This window comes from Misgurnus anguillicaudatus, chromosome 1, assembly GCF_027580225.2.
Source record: "Misgurnus anguillicaudatus chromosome 1, ASM2758022v2, whole genome shotgun sequence".
Taxonomy (NCBI): domain Eukaryota; kingdom Metazoa; phylum Chordata; class Actinopteri; order Cypriniformes; family Cobitidae; genus Misgurnus; species Misgurnus anguillicaudatus.
In genome coordinates, this window is record NC_073337.2 from 8,557,445 (window position 1) to 8,574,923 (window position 17,479).

Consider the following 17,479-nt stretch of genomic DNA (forward strand, 5'->3'; position numbering starts at 1 on the left):
GCACGTGGAGGCATTCATAATAAGCGCTGACGTCACGCTCGCTCCTCCCCGCGCGTCCCCGATCAACCTCCAGCAGTTCCACCGCTCACCGTCCGCTCGGCCAAAGTGTCCCCGTTACCAGCCCCTCATCGCCTGTTAAACTCGCTCAGACCACGCGCACGGGAGCCGAACCCGATGGCCTCGACGACTTCTGACGGCTCCGAGCGAGAGTCGCCGAACCCGAGCGAACAAAACGGCGACGGGAGCGAATCGGGCCTGCGCGGCGCCGACGATCAGGAACCGGCCGTTAAGATGGACGCGATCGGCGAAGAACAAAGCCCGGATGGAGCCACGAGGGGAGACGATGGCGACACGGAAGCCGAGAAGGAGCAGGAAAAGAGTCCCGGGAGCGCGGAAGAGACCGCGGAGCCGCTGAAGACAGAACAAAGGGAGGAGGAGAGCGCGTGCTCCCCCGCGGACAAGAGCGCTGACGGCGGCGGCGCGATGAAACGACGCGCGAGTCTGGAGCTGAGCTCGTCCTCCGATGGAGAGCCGCTCAGCCGCATGGACTCTGAGGACAGGTGCGTGACTCTCGAGTTTAATAAACATCACATCCATAAACTCAATGAGATAGATACAGATACAGGCTAACAGTAAGAGTGCAACTCCTTATTAAAAGGCACATCCGCACTGTGTGCGTCCTGTTTCACCCTCCTTCTATTTTATTGCATTATATTTTATCCCATTGTTATTCTGTGTTTTAATTTATAATAATGACAAGCGGTTTAATATTTACTTGATGCAATGTAACAGATGCTACAGTACTAAATCTAACAGTTTATTATACAGGGCATCCACACCAAACTCGTGTGCTTTCTACTGCCCCCCTCCCCATTTGATTTAGATGTCTTTGTTTTTGTGACAAACCGAGTTAAAGATGTTAAAGTGTTAAATTGAATCACTCTTTATTATACAGCACATGCAAACTGTGTGCTTTCTGTTTTCCTCCCCTGTATATATAGATTTCATTGTTTTTTGTTATCGTACTTTTTTTATTGATTTGAGCTATAGAAGTATGCCTGACCATACAAAGATTTTGTTGCTGGTTTAAAGCCCGGGATACACTGCAGGATTTTAGCCATCCTATAAGATCATTACCTTATTACACTGTGCGACATGAACCTCATTCACACATCACTTTGGTCCCAGAAAATAGCCGCAAAATTGGCAGACAGGCTTCTGTGTGAACGCAAAAATGTTCTGGGATCGCTCCTGGAAAGAGCACCTAGTAACATTCCCGAAAAGCATTCTGTGTGAACATGACGCAGAAACAATGCCGTAATGCTGAGTTTACACCAACCGCGTTTCAGGCGTCAAAATCACTTCTACCGTGCTTAGTTTGCCGCTTGAACACTTTGAATGCATTCGCGCGTGTGGAGCGGAGTAGACGCACGGAAAAAGCAAGCATTTGACGCGCGTCAGAGACAAAATCCGCTTCTTGTGGGAGGGGCAAGTGCTATGCGGTTGTCTGTTTGCAAGATGACTGATGTTGATTGTGCATTTATCGAGAGAGTTACCGGTTTCTATTTGGTAACCTTACTGTAGGGCGAAAATAAACGGCGCGGTCGATAAACGTCACGTGACTCAAAAGTGAAATGTGTATTACAACTTACCAGGTTGCCCAATGTCCTCACTGACACTCTTCCAAGCGAGGTCCTCTTTATTCCTGTCTCTGTATAAATAAGAACTTGTGTCGTATAGCTCCGGGTGACTGCTTACGGACAATATCAAGCGTTCCTTCAGGTTGAATAAGTGACTCCGGCGGGGCTGCCTCCACAGCAGCAGGCAGGCTCCTGATTGGCTATCGCTCTTCACGCCTCTACTGCGGTTGGTGTAAACACAGCATAAGGGGCGTGTCGTAGTGACAACATGAAGTTATGGTTCAGCTCTTTAAAATGAAGAATTTACATTAGGGGTGTAAAGGTTCGGTGTGTCGAGGTTTTAGGTCATGGTTTCGGTACGTTTTGGTGTGTGTGTGTGTTTACGGGGACAAAAAGGCTACTGTCAAATTCAAATAAAATCATTTATTGTTTTACAAACACCTAACACTTTGGTCACATCAGGCATTACAAAACTAAAACTTAAGCAGTTTTTAACCTCTGCCAAAATCAACATTTTAACTTAAAGGAATAGTCTACTCATTTTCAATATTAAAATATGTTATTACCTTAACTAAGAACTGTTGAATCATCCCTCTATCATCTGTGTGTGTGCACGTAAGCGCTGGAGCGCGCTGCGACGCTACGATAGCATTTAGCTTAGCCCCATTCATTCAATGGTACCATTTAGAGATAAAGTTAGAAGTGACCAAACACATCAACGTTTTTCCTATTTAAGACGAGTAGTTATACGAGCAAGTTTGGTGGTACAAAATAAAACGTAGCGCTTTTCTAAGCGGATTTAAAAGAGGAACTATGTTTTGTGGCGTGATGGCACTTATGGGAGTACTTGGACTCGGCGCAGTAACACCCTCCCTCTCCCATTATGAGAGTGAGAAGGGGAGCGGACTTTTCAGGCGAGTCGAAGTACTCCCAAAAGTGCTATTACGCCATAAAATATAGTTACTCTTTTAAATCCGCTTAGAAAAGCGCTATGTTTTATTTTGTACCACCAAACTTGCTCGTATAACTACTCGTCTTAAATAGGAAAAACGTTGATGTGTTTGGTCACTTTAACTTTATCTCTAAATGGTACCATTGAATGAATGGGGCTAAGCTAAATGCTATCGTAGCATCGCAGCGCGCTCCAGCGCTTACGTGCACGCACACAGATGATAGAGGGATGTATCAACAATTCTTAGTTAAGGTAATAACATATTTTAATATTGAAAATGAGTAGACTATTCCTTTAAGCGTACTTGCATATATTATACTATTGTAGCACGCAATTATTATACTGGATTGCGTGCTATCAACAACACTGATGGGGCGTTTCTCCTTCGCTTGCCACGCTGAACAGTTCGCAACACACACACACACACACACCAACAACACGTGAGGAGGAACTGTGAGGTTGGCAACAGATTTGCATACTGTGAGTTGAACGTATTCAGAACTATACATTAGCGGTTTTATGCATTGTTTTTTACACTAAACTGTATTAGATATGTGTGGTCGAATCGAACACGGTGCACGTGCGTGCCGAACCGTGGGAGGGTAACGGGACGGTTTGGTTCTTTACCGAGAACCGTTACACCCCTAAATTACATGCATTAACATTCACGACAGTTATGATTCTTATAACAGAACCGTACATGCACACAGAACAGAACAGTGCAGACCAAACTAGTGGTCGACCGATATGGATAATTCTCACAAAATTCAGACTTAAAAGGTGTCCAGCATCAGATTTTTTTTTTAAAAAGCCCTTGAAGCCCTTTTTTGCACATATAAGATTAAGGTCTGAACTTACTATAACCATTATTTTTAAAGGATTTAAAAAATATTTTTTATAGAATTATTTGCTTTTTTAGATTATCATTATAAAAAATATAATTACTGCAACATGATATTACATTAAATATATGCATTTACAAACTCATGTTTCGGTAATGAGAGCTAAAAAGTTATCTAGGTACTATAACAAACAAAATTGTTACTTTTATCTGGAGAGAAAAAATAAGAACTGCTACGTGCTGGTAGCCATCTTGAGTGTCACAGTCAATTATGTCCCTTCCAACACATTTTTTTTGTGTGTGTGAAAATGTTAGTTTCTTGAGGGCTTAAACAATGATTGAAAATTGTTGCGGAGGATATGAAAATTTTTCTTAGACACATTTATATTCCTTATTATTGTCTCTACATTTTCCAATGATCACTAAATACCACATGTTTCACTGAAGCTTATTTTTTAGATTTTTTAATTATAAATATTTCCATGTCAACCGAAATCCAGTCATGGACACGTTGTGCTAAAGAAAATTGTCCCCTTAAATGTGGAAAAACAACAAAATTGGTTTGTATGGTGTCATTTGAAATCATGTGCAAAATAGTCCATGAAGAGATGTTTGTAACTGTATGCTTCTTATTTTGATAGCATTTACTTTTTTTATCAAAATGTTTCGTGACACCTCATAAGTCTAATTTCACGAGAATCACCCATGTGGGTTTTTAATGGCTCATGGTGGTAATATTGAGAAAGCATTGCAGCCTGTTTGCCGTATGAGACAGATATAACACATGTAGTTATACTAAATCAGAGACAAAAAGAACATTTTGGTAAAACTAAAACATTTGTTATTCATAATATTTATAAATATATCATTTTTAAGCACTTGAACAAAATTTCCAAGGCTGTGGATCTGACACCTCACGGTACTATATGAATAAGACTCAAAAGTCATCTGAATGTCTTTTCACTAGGAACAGGAAATTTATGCAACTGAGATTTATTGGCAAATGCTAATAATCAAAAAATCTAAAATATCGCACATATTATTATAACACACATTAACAGTGCAAAGCAATAAAACAGGCAAAACGCATTACTGTATAATATATCTCTCTATTACACTCTTGAATATGATCAAGCTAAACTGAATGGCTGATAATCAAAGAATAGCTAAAGTCATAGAAATGGCTTGTTTGGCAGAACATCGTGTGTTTGTTATCCATCATATCTTCCACAACATCATTTCAATGATATCAGGTTTAATGATAAGTGATATTGCTAGTAAAGTTTAGAGTTGTTGTGACGTACACAGCAGTTACTCATTCTTTTACCTTTGATAACTTGAAATGCAGTTTATTTCCTGACCTTACAGTATATATCAAATGAATTGCTTTCAGTTTTATGTCATCTAATAATATGCCATTTTGACACGAGACAACGATGTGGGTGTGGTGCAGTTATAATGCTGTAGCGTTTCTATGAAAGTATCATCGTGATAAAGTGACTTATTAGTCTGAGAAACAGGATTGGTCATGTTCCCGCTGTGTTTGCGAACAGATGGCTTGACTCACACCAAATCTCTATAGACAAAATGAAGTGAACACCGTGTATCAAGGCAGCCCAGGGGTGTAGAGACGACTTTTGCCATGCCAAAGACAGAGACTGTGTTTCTCAGTGGATGGGAATTTGTGCTTGTTGCTTTGTGGAGATTTCGGTGGAATAAAGCTGTTAAAATGGGAGGAGAGTCCCTGAACACTGCGGGAGGGTTTGAATGTAACTCATTTGAGGGGCGAGTGACCCTTACCAGATCTGCTTAGATAAGATGGAGGAGGTTCACAGGAGAAAATGAATGAGATCTGGTTTTGAAGTGTTCATTGCCTTCAGATGTTAGAAATTGGAGGCTTGTTGTTAACTTAAAGAAATACTTTCATTTTATAGTTTGCTGGTGCTTGAAGATTTCTGGTTAGTGCAACTCATTAAACGGTAAATGTGTCACCACTGTTTAACACAATGCATTGGGTGACCCACATGTGTTAAGATTGTGATCTCTGTATCGTCTGTCAGATTAATGCGGAGGTCTGAGCAGCACAAATAAACCTGTCTAGTAAAGATTTTAAATAATAACTAATATTAACACATGTCAGAAATAAAAAAAAATAGGCTTATACAAAGTGAAACATTGCGATTTTAATTAGTGGTATTTAGTGCAGTAATATTGTTGTGTCTTTAGGTTAAACACTTGAACTTATAGATTTAAGCATAAAGAGCAACTTCATATCAGACTCCTGACATCGATTTGAGTTACTTACAGTTTTTTTGACCTGTAAAGGTTTTTACACTTTGAGAGTCAGTCAGTGTGGCAGTAAGTGTGTTTGTGTGAGTACCCAGAATCCTTTGCTCTGGCACATCCAGGGATTTTGTGTCCGTTGTGGGCAGTCAAGTCTGAAAAGACCCAACAGATGGAACCTCCCTAAACTCCCTCCTCTCCCCTCGGGGGCTATTCAGTCACATTGAATTGAGTTCATGGTGTTTTACTGCGGTATTTTCTCCTATACTACACAGCTGGAGCTCTGGCTCTTAAACTTGTGTTTGTAGCAGTGGCCTCAGTTACTCTTCTTCACTTCATGGACTCATGGTTGTTAATGTGGAATGTAATAAAAAGCAATTAATTAAATGGTTGTTTGGAAATCGACAGTTTGCTTTTAGAAATACGTATTAGGGATTTTTTTTATTTCAATAAATCCATAGGTCTGAAAAACGAGTACTCGGGGCAATCGAAGGGGCGGGGCTTACACGTCATGGTGAAAAAATATATATTTAATAAAAAAAACTCTAAAACAAATTGTTTCCAAAGGGGTGTCACCAACGGATGTCTCTCAAATGCCTCTGTGTCCAATTGGATAGACCTAAAACCAATCACAGCGATGAAGGAGCTGACGTATGCAGAGCTATATCAGACTTTTGCCGGATCCAGACGATAAGACAGCAATAACATCTTTTTTTAGATATGAAGGCTTCGAGTGTTGTTCGAAAAAGGAAAAGTTTAAATCGCTTAAAACAGACGCGATAGCTGATTCGAACGAGTGATGTTCCACGGCGGCATCCATCTTTGTAATGTACAAAAGGCTTGTTGGACTTCATGCGGCTCTGCAGGAATCGACAGCCAGATGACGTCAAAGTACAGCGAGAGCGATTCGCGAAATCATACGGAGGAGTTTGCTTTTAAATCGTTCTCGCGAAACTTTGACGTCGTCCAGCTGTTGGTTCATGCGGCGCCGCATGAAGTCCAACAAGCCTATTATCTGCTTCACCGTTGCTACGCTGTCGTCATCGTGTAAAGCCTGCCCCAACGTTTCTGATTGGTGCCACGATTTCTCTGCATTAGAAATTGGCTTGAATGGCCTCTTTGCCAGACTACTTTCAGAGCAAATCTAAATTTGCCGGAAGTTGTCTGGGTTTTCTAACAGGAAAAGCTGAGTGATGAAGTGAAACTGGGTCCATAAACAAACTGAAGCGCGTTCTATATGATGCACTACATAATAGTAAGCCTTATATTATACAACATAAATGTATTATACAACGTGCATTGGGCATCTTGTCAATGAAGCCGGTTTCGTGATTAGAAGTAAATCGCCATCAGCTGCTTTCAGATGGAGCGACATTTATTACACAAAGTCGTAGTTCATTGACAATCGGGGCAATTTCGCATTAATTATAGCAGACGCATCGCCTGCGATATGGCCCAGCTTGTCAGTGAATTACGACTTTGTGTAATAAATGCTGCTACATCTGAATAGCAGGTGATGGCGATTTACTACTAATCAAGGAACCAGCTTTACTGACGAGATGCGCATGATATCGCATGCAAATTATCACCCATCCCTAACTTAAAGGATTAGTCCATTTTCTTAAAAGAAAAATCCAAATAATTTACTCCCCACCATGTCATCCAAAATGTTGATGTGTTTCTTTGTTCAGTCGAGAAGAAATTATGTTTTTTGTGGAAAACAGTGCAGGTTTTTTCTCATTTTAATGGACTTTAATAGAGCCCAACATTTAATACTTAATTCAACACTTAACAGTTTTTTTCAACGGAGTTTCAAAGGACTATAAACGATCCCAAACGAGGCATAAGGGTCTTATCTAGCGAAACGATTGTCATTTTTGACAAGAAAAATAAAAAATATGTACTTTTAAACCACGACTTCTCATCTAGATCCTGTCCAGCGCGACCTAACGTAAATGCATAGTGACGTAGAGAGGTCACGTGTTATATATATAAAATGCACATTTGCGGACCATTGTAAACAATAAACTGACACAAAGACATTAATTAGTATCAGTTGACATACGACAACGTAGGAACGGTCCTCTTTCAACACACTTGTAAACACTGGGGCGGAGTTTCGCCGTCCTCTGTGACTTTTTGACGTCATGACGGTATTGCGTGGGGTCACGCTGGCGCATCATGACCGGATCTAGACGAGAAGTTTTGCTTTAAAAGTGTATATTTTTTTATTTTTCTTGTCAAAAATGACAATCGTTTCACTAGATAAGACCCTTATGCCTCGTTTGGGATCGTTTATAGTCCTTTGAAACTCCATTGAAAAAAACTTAAGTGTTAAGTATTAAATGTTGGGCTCTATTAAAGTCCATTAAAATGAGAAAAATCTTGGAATGTTTTCCTCAAAAAACATAATTTCTTCTCGACTGAACAAAGAAAGACATCAACATTTTGGATGACATGGTGGTGAGTAAATTATCTGGATTTTTCTTTTAAGAAAATGGACTAATCCTTTAAACTAAGTTATGTACTGAACAGAAAGTTTAACTCCCGTTGTGGATGTGCACCATAACAGCAAGCTTAAAACAAATCCAGTCAAAGCACGAGCTTCATAACATTAAGCAGCTTTAAGTCTTTTGCTATAATTTTAGCGATTAGCTGTGTCGTTCACTCATCGCTCTCTGGTATCTCTTGACATTTGATATTTAACTATGAGATGATATGAGGGAACTTGTGACGGCGCTGTACATTTTGCACCTGACTGACTGTTTTTTCGTCTTACTGAATTGAATCTGAAAATGACTGCATCCTTTTAAAACCATATTGCCTCAGTGATGTGAGGTTTGTTTGGCTTCACAGCGTTGCACAGATCAGCGGGGTTGCCGCGGCGCGAATGCGCATAGAAAGCTTTTGAATCATGGTACTGATGTCATACACCGTTCTGCACAGCTTATGTCAGCGTCAAACATGCACCCAGTCTCTACTACCACAGGCGCTTGTAACGCTAACCAGATGCCGCCATAACCACAAAAAAAAGAATACACCCACATGATCATAGATTACTCGTGTCCATCCCTAATGCATATTATTTATATTATTCCAAGGAAAATAAAATAATTTTGCACATCGTTACATCGCAAACGAGTATCTTGCACACCCCTAGCCATAATAATATTACATTTTTGTAAAAAATCATGATTTATTGTTGTCCAAATTAGTTTAAATTCTGTTATTGTCAAAAAGCAGCAACCAAATTGAACACCAAATATATGTAATCACTCATATGTACAGTGTTAAGTAATGCTAGGAGTAAACCGAATTCCTGTCATGTTTGGACTGAACCTTTGTTATTAAAGCAACCATGTGTGTGTGTGTGTTTCAGTATCAGCAGTACTTTAATGGACATGGAGAGCATCGCGTCCAGTGGCCGTTCCACTCCAGCGATGATGAACGGTCACGCCGGGGCATCTTCCTCCTCAGTGAAGGGATCGTCTTACACCTGCTGCTGGGATCAGTGTCACATGCTGTTCAACACCAGTCCGGACCTGGCAGAACACATCCGCGGAGTACACGTAGATGGCCAGCGTGGAGGGGTCAGTATAATTGTTGAGATGATATAAATAATGACGATATGTCTAGGAACTATACTCTGATTCTGCCGTAATAATCAAGAACTTTGCTGCCGTAACATGGCAGTTATATTACACAGCAGACGAAAATAGTCCCCTACCATTGAAATTTACTAAGGGGACTAGTTTCGGGTGCTGCGTAATATCATTGCGCGTCCTGCCGCCATGTTTCGGCAGCAAAGTTCTTGATTATTACACCAGAATGAGAGTATAGAGAGACATATCTGCCTAGAAAATCACAACTTTTAATTTTCTGTTGGTCTACATACACGATGTAACTACAGAAGAGTCAAGTTTTAAATAGGAAAAATATCAAAACTCTTTTATTTTTATAGCGTGATGTTAATAGTCTTATCAATTTCAATGGACTATGCTAAGCTATGCTAAAAGTGCTAGCACCAGACTCAGAGATCAGCTGAATTGATTTCAAAAAAGAAAAAAAATCAAATGTTTAACTCTAGGGGAGCTGGAAAATATATTATTTTAAAAAAAGTTGAGTGTCCCTTTAACAGTTGGTTAAGTTGTGGCAAACAGAGCAGACCAGAAATGAAATCGGATGTCTAGCATCATTTGTGTGCAGGTGTCACTTGTTTTGATAGTTTATCTGATGCAGTCATGTTCAGACGTGTAAGTCTTCAGGTGTTGTATGGTGTTTAATTGTTATGTCTCTCTCCTGCAGGTGTTTGTGTGTCTTTGGAAAGGCTGTAAGGTGTATAACACACCATCCACCAGTCAGAGCTGGCTACAGAGACACATGCTATCGCACAGCGGAGACAAGCCATTCAAGGTCAGGCTGCTTTCTCACACATTTCACCTGGTCAATAAGAAAATAAAATAGTTTTGCCACATTACAATAATGAGATTTAAGTGTCATGGTGATGATGGAAAATGTGCTTAATGTATTTTTGTGAGATGAGATATGACCCGATTTTTTTTTTCAGCAGCAAACTATAGGATTTTGGTTTATGACCAAATCGCCTGTGTAATCGCTACACAGTGATAACACACAGGAGTCGTAATTATACCTCCGTGTTGCTACAAATCAATAGGTGCTGTTTTATTTACCGTAATAACTCTGTAACCGAAGTCTGTTTCTGTACAGTGTGTGGTAGGCGGCTGCAATGCCACCTTCGCATCACAGGGGGGGCTGGCGCGTCACGTCCCGACCCACTTCAGCTCCCAGAATTCCTCCAAACTCTCCAGTCAGGCCAAAGTAAAAGAGGAGTCGCCTTCCAAAGCGGGCATCAACAAACGAAGGAAACTCAAGTACAAACGCAGACGCTCATTGCGTACGTATCAGAGGACTCAATCTGACAGTTATGGCTGTTCTGTGGTCAGAGGTTAACATGTTTATAATGTTTCTTTATTCAAGACCATTTTTAAAGAAAGTCTATGTGGAGCGTTCACATAAGTCTGTCAAATTCAAGCTGCTCTTTTGAATCCGGTCTGTTTTTGTCCCCTCAGCGCGGCCTCACGACTTCTTTGACGCTCAGACCATGGATGCGATCCGTCATCGTGCCATCTGCCTCAATCTGGCAACCCACATTGAGAGTCAGGGCAAGGGCCACAGTGTTGTGTTTCACAGTACGGTGAGTGATTTTTTTTTTTAGTTCAACTCCAGCACAACAGAGGGCAGTGTATGCATACTACCATATTAATATTAGCATGATATCAAGCAGTATGCAAAAATATCTGTTGGTGCTGTTCATCAATTTAATGTCAGATTAGTGCTGTAAATCAGTGGTTTTTAAAATTGGGGGGCCGCGAGATGGTGCCAGTTTTATGACATTTTATGAAATACATTAATTTATCATGAATTCTGTCTAATTAAACCTAAAAAAATAAGGCTACTAACCAAAAGCACTACTTTTTTTGTATAATTTAATGTTTTATTTTTTATTATTAAAACGTTGAGTGTTAGAACAGTTTTTTGTCACAAATTTTCTTTGGGGGGCCGCGAAGGAATGCACCGTACACAAGGGGGGGGCCGCACGCTGAAAAAGTTTGGGAACCACTGCTGTAAATAGCGTATATTGCGTCTAAAAAGTGCTTTTGTTGTCGTGTTTTAGTTCTTTATTTAATTTGAAGATAATTTATTAATTTGCAAGTTTCCTTCTACATCACTTATCCCAGGGATTCCCCAGGGTCTTAAAGCTCATAGTTATGCTCTTTAATTCGGTTTACAAAATAAAAGACTTAAAATGGCCTTTGAATATATTTAGAATGACGTATATAGCATGCATTGCATGTTGCTTGTTTATTATAAGTCTACACATCATACTAACTATGAACTAAGCTTCTAACCACAGCTGTCCAACTGTGATATTTGGACATCGAACATGTGTCAGTAAGCCTGACTGAGCACTTTATTTTGAGATCTTTTTAAATGAGAAGAGATCTTGTAATTTAATGCAATGTGGGTGAAAGTGCAATGTTTAATACTTTATTTTATGATAAAAATAAAGTTTTTTATTTAAGAAAAGTGAATTTTTGTTTGTAGCCTATAGACCCTTTTACTGTTTGTAAAGAATGATGACGTGGCAATGTATGCGCGCGCAGTTTATCAACATAAGTATAACGTGAATCAGCAGTGAAGCAACACAGACAGAGAAAGTTATTTTAAAAAGTTATTTTAAAATCAACTTTTTCAACACAGCTAACAGATCCGTATACTATAGTAAGACGTTAGCAGATGGCCAAATATAAAGTGGCCAGATACATATATACGTTTATACAACAGTTCTTTCTGGTTCTCGAATCTGATTGGCTAAGAGCCATACGATATTGTACTGATAACGGCACAGTAACCGCTTCACCTTTCGTATCATTCTGCCACCTAGTGAATGGAGGTCCTAAACAGGCTCATCTCTGAATGGAAAAACACAGACGCCCTGTTTTTAAACACTCTCTGTGTGTCTCATTAGTTCACTAGCTCATAAATCAGTCTGTGAATCCCCAATCGGAAGTTATTATTCCGTCAAAGATCAGCGCTCTTGGATGTTACGTTAAAGTTAATGGGAGTAAAATGTCTTGTCACATCGTGTGGACGATTAAAACTTGGAAAGAGGAATATAAACACTTGTTTTTTTCTGGAGCTATATCTCTTATCAGAATGCGAAAACACCGTGAAACTGCAGGTAAGCACCGCAGCTTTTAAATGTGGACATTGATCATTTACTTTATCGTGACGTGACTATTAAAACATGTTATGAGATATCGCCACTGATATATTTATAAGCAGCATGCAAAAACATCTCTCTGACACTTTTTTAGTACTGACAAGAACAAAGTTTAATAATAATAATCGAGTGCTCGTATCGCGTTAAGAATAAATGAGAAAGCAATAGTAACGTTATACTATACAAGTATAGTTTTATTAACTTTTACCTCGCGCCAAAACAATAACAACACAAAAGACACTAAATATGAATAAAAAAAACAAGTAATAGTTTGATCATGACACCAAATACTGCTGATTTGATCTCATTTTGACGATCATAAACAAACAAGGCCAGCATGAGAGCCAGGGTATCCCTGTCAGAGATGTAGCCCAGAGAGGGCGGTGGTCAGCGGGGCGAGTGAACACTGAAGTCCGCTCATGCTTTGGTTCTCATTCGTACCGAATCTCACTAAGCAAACGTTCAAACAGGCGCTATCTTTACTAATCGACTGCAGATTTAAATATAATACATATACATTCTCGACTGAACTAATCTTAAAACTAAACTTTGTGACCAAGAAATTGTAATATTTAAAAACGGCGAATCCGTCCATTGAGTTAATATGAGATTCAAAGCAGCCGAAAGTGTTACCTGTCATTCTGGCTGCCCTCAAATGCGTGGCGGAAGAAGTAGTTCTCAAACAAAGAGGCTTTTAAAATTACTCCGTTGTTGTTTTATGGTTTTCGTTTTTCAAACGTGTGCCGTCGAACTGTTGTATAAAAGCAATATCGCTCTCGGAGTCGTGTGATATAGCTCTATATCATCACGGCTGTGATTGCCTCCGGCACTCGGCCTACGGCCTCGTGCCTCTGGCCTAATCACAGCCGTGATGAGAGAGAGCTATATCACACTCCTACTCGAGCGATATTGCTTAAATATCAGTATATTATATTAGTGCAACCAAACGCAACAACCAGACATTTTGATGCTGGGAAACCGTTTTAATAAACTTTCTGACTTGCTAACATGTTAGAACCAATGGGGGAAAAAAGAACCAATGGGGAACAACACCACTTCTGTTGCCAAAATGTGCGAGCAGGCTATTTGATCACGTGGGCTGTAAAAGGGTCTATATGTTGTCAATTATAGTTCTTAGAAAGAAAATCAGAATTGTCAAAAATTGGTATTGGCAGGTCACACTTACAGAAAAATGGGAAATGGCCAAGAAAATTTCAATCGATGCATCTCTACTAACAACAAAAACAATTATAATCAGCATACTTTTTTTTCTGCGATGAAGCATCACTCTTTCTGTCTCGACAGTGTTTCTGCTAGTTGCATCAACCTAAGAGTCTTTGAAGTATTAAAATCATAATGCAATCATTTTGATACGTCTTGCAGTCCTAGTATGCAACAAAGCACACTGTGCTGCATACTATCAATGCTAGTATGTATTTATTTTTAGCAAAACGTCTATGGTTTCTTTCCTGTTGTTAGCTGAGAAATCCTCATCTAGACGTTTCCTTGAAATGACCTGCTTTCATGGGCATTGAACGTTTTTATCTGCCTGCGGTGACGTCAGGCTCCCTTCGGCTCGTATGGTCCACTTATCTGCAGTTGTTAGACGAGACTGTGCTGTTGTTCCCCTGCGTCTTTAATAAAAGTGTTAATGAGCTTTCTGCCACACAAATAACATCAAATTTCAAAAATACACATCAGTTTCTCTACACAAGTCTTTGTATTTGTAGATTTAAAAAAATTTTCTAGTGAAAGTGATAGTGAAGAAGTATCAAACCCACTAATGAGTGATCTATTGCATTTCTTATTTTGTGTGACGGAGCAGGTGATCGCCAGGCGAAAGGAGGATTCTGGGAAGGTCAAGGTGCTTCTTCATTGGATGCCGGAGGACATGTGAGTAGATGAAAGGCACTCGGCTCAGATCCCGCAACAAATGTCAGCCGTTTATGTGATTCAGAGGCTACCAGAAACCAGACGCACACACCTGACATCTGGCTTATCTCACAGATTCACAGTTCGGAGTTCATTTAAGTCACATTGACTGATTTGTAGTGGACTGTATAAGATTTATGAATCCCTCAAGAGATGTTTTAACGGTTTTTGTTTTCTCTCTGTTCAGAATGCAACGCCAGCATACTGCTTTGTATGTACTGCATAGTATGCGAGATGGTGTCATGTAGTCATGAGTTATCTTGGCGTCTTGTGCGTACTGAAAACTTTTGAAGATGTCTTTTAGAAATGGTTTAGACCCACCTAAGTGTGGATGTTCAGATCAGTCTGCACCGCTGGGTTCTCGTTGGTAAACATCCATATTAGTGTCAGATGTGATGGAGAGGCCTGCTGCCTGCGTGTTTTCACCCACCAGCTCTCTTTCATGTGCCTTGATGTTTGTCCAGCGCTATTCCTTTACCACATATCCACACTTTCTCAGCATTTCCATTGCAATGATGGTACGACCTTTGAAGATGTCACAGTTAATGCTTCTCAGATTGCGTTCCCGCTGGATTCATGCCATCATCGTTTGACCATGTTGGCTCTGTAGAGGAAGCGCTGTGAAATGTAAAAGCTTTTTTACGTTTGCCTCAACTCTCATTTTGTATTTTTTTTTTAAACAAACTGTGTTGTGAGGATTGATACACAAGCTCCACACAAGATTATAAGCGTTCGCGGATGCACCGAGCTGCTATTCTGAGGCAGGCATCAATCTGTGCCCGGAAAATGTTTGTCAGCTCAGCGATAACACTGCTGAAGTTGCTTTCCCAGGAGACCACGTTTAAAATGGATTTCTGGGTCACCGCAACAAGCCAGATCCAAACAAGTCTCCTCCGTGGAATAACGTGAGAGGAAAAGCAAACGTCACATTTTTAATCATCTGGTTGTGGAATGTGTGTTGGGGAGTTGGGAGGAGATGAAGAGCAAGTGTGGGAATGTTTACTGTATAAAAAATAATACTCGTTCGCACCGCATACATACTACTGTTTTTGTAATAAATAGGTTAGTGTGTTATTCTTGAAATGGCTTTCTTTGTGATTTTGCACAGACTTCCAGATGCTTGGGTTAGCGAGGGTGATCGTCAACAGCTAAAGACCAAAGTGGTCCATCTTTCTCAGCTTCCTCAGGACACGGCAGAACTGTTGGACCCCAACATCTACAGGTGATGCTTCGACCCGTTCTGTTACCGACACAATTTTTATCCGTAGCATAAGGAATAAAGGAGCCATCTATCTGAACTCAACGACGGCGTGGGTTTTGAAGTTTTTAATAGGTTTTTATTTTGTCTGGGCTACTGAAGACTTAATGACTTTTTTCCAGCAGATGGAGCCAGTGTCGCTGCGTCTCTAACACCAATCTACTAAATGTACAATGTGCCTGGGAAAATGTGGGAGGGTGATCGAAAACCTTTGATCCGACAGGAGCTGTTATTAAATCAAATCTGACGATAACATCCGAGTCAGCAGTACTCCAAACTGACCTTTTTTTTCCTAGAGACGTATATGACTTCGAGGACACTGTCATTTGTTATGGTCGCTATTAATCGGTCATAAAACAGCATTATTTGTTTATCAACATCTATGTATCTGAGCTGTCCGAATGTTTTGTGGGTGATTATTATTGACAGCATGGGAACCTATATGCGGCCCTTTAAATAACAGGAGCGTGGACAGATGCCCGGGGTCCTCAGGGGTCTAGTGTGTTTCGAAGCATCATTGTGCGTTTAGTATGAAAATCCAGTTGGATCTGGTGCTGTTCCCTCTGCGTGCATTTCTGTGTGTTTGTGTATGTGTGCCGTACTAAAGCGGGATCTGCTTGTTTTCAGGATGTATTTCTAGAGGACTGGGTGGGAGGGGAGACTTCTGTCAGCGCCTGCTGACGTATCCAAACCCGAAGTGGACGCGTCCATCTTTTGAGAGAGACACTTGCTTTTCTCCCCCTTTTTACTTTTTAATGCTCAAAGTCTGCCAAAGCATGCAGTGAAATTTTAATGTGTTTACATCCCTTGAAGAGGAGAAGAGGCACAAAATTGTGAAGTGTGTCGGTGCTGGACTTTTAAGCGATCTAGGAAGACAAATGTTCTTAAATCCATTTAATTTCACTTCTTGCATCCTAAACTGTACTGACAAGCTCTTTTAAGTCCCGATCATCTTCGTTTTTGTCAGTAAGTGCCCATGTAAATATTCCAGGAGATTTGTAATATATTTTTGTACTGCAAAATTTTACTGTACTCTGTAGATAGATGTAATATGCCAAGTTGACAGATGATGTAATTGTACAGATGTGTGATAGTTGAATAGTTTTAAATGATGTAAATGCTTCCATAGATTTTTTTCTTATGTTTTAGAATCTGAGTGTTTTTATTTTGTTTGAAGGTTAAAATTGAGTGATTTGTTTTGTTCTACGCACATGCTGCTGATCCCTTCACTGACGATGATGATGATGATGGTGGTGGAAAGCTGTGGTTTACTGTGTGCGCTGTTGTGCGATATCTCTGTTAAAGCTATACAAAAGCCAAGGAGTATATAGACATCTTTATGTAATGGTGCTAAAGCTAACACTAGCGTTTAGGCTAATGCACATAGGAATATTCTTAGATCAATACTGATGGTGCTGTTTAGTTCATATAATAATAATAATACCCTGTTCCCCATAGATTATACTTCTGTCTTTGTAGTAAAGCTGAAAATTCAGAAAACGCTTTGTTTGTTTGTTTTGATTTAGTCTAAGAATAGCACTGGAGTTATGTTTAGCCGACTCCGAGTGGATTTGTACCTAACTTTGGTTCCAGCCCATATAAATCTTCAGTTTCACACAGGGCTCTTGTTTATCAGGTAAGAGGAGGCCAGGGGCATTTGGGAGTTTTTTTATTGGGGCAGATTTGCAAGCATTGACACTGGGGGCGTCTGTCAGGGCCCTTAACTCATCATTAGATGAGTACAGCTGCTGTTTTAGAAGATGGCCGT

General features: G+C 40.1%; 1 protein-coding gene across 3 annotated transcripts; it reads left to right on the forward strand.

Moving 5' to 3' along the window:
• The first annotated feature begins 31 nt into the window (after positions 1-31).
• aebp2 (AE binding protein 2) lies at positions 32-17,211 on the forward strand. Of its 3 annotated transcripts, none has more exons than XM_055190245.2 (8): positions 32-560; positions 9,096-9,306; positions 10,022-10,129; positions 10,445-10,682; positions 10,807-10,931; positions 14,347-14,414; positions 15,562-15,675; positions 16,339-17,211. In XM_055190245.2, the coding sequence occupies exons 1-8, from the start codon at positions 175-177 to the stop codon at positions 16,349-16,351; spliced, it is 1,263 nt and encodes a 420-aa protein (XP_055046220.1). In that variant the 5' UTR covers positions 32-174; the 3' UTR covers positions 16,352-17,211. The 3 variants fall into 3 exon arrangements, with proteins under 3 accessions (XP_055046220.1, XP_073717178.1, XP_073717190.1); XM_073861077.1 differs by having other exon boundaries at positions 15,837-16,381; XM_073861089.1 differs by having other exon boundaries at positions 33-560; positions 10,445-10,631; positions 15,837-16,381.
• The last annotated feature ends 268 nt before the right edge of the window (positions 17,212-17,479 follow it).

What these genes read in the sequence shown, in the direction of transcription:
- aebp2 (XM_073861077.1), top strand. Translation starts at nt 175, where the DNA reads ATGGCCTCGACGACTTCTGACGGCTCCGAGCGAGAGTCGCCGAACCCG. An exon ending in TAGATGGCCAGCGTGGAGGG is followed by an intron (nt 9,307 to 10,021) that starts GTCAGTATAATT and finishes TCTCTCCTGCAG; the next exon opens with GTGTTTGTGTGTCTTTGGAA. An exon ending in GCGGAGACAAGCCATTCAAG is followed by an intron (nt 10,130 to 10,444) that starts GTCAGGCTGCTT and finishes GTTTCTGTACAG; the next exon opens with TGTGTGGTAGGCGGCTGCAA.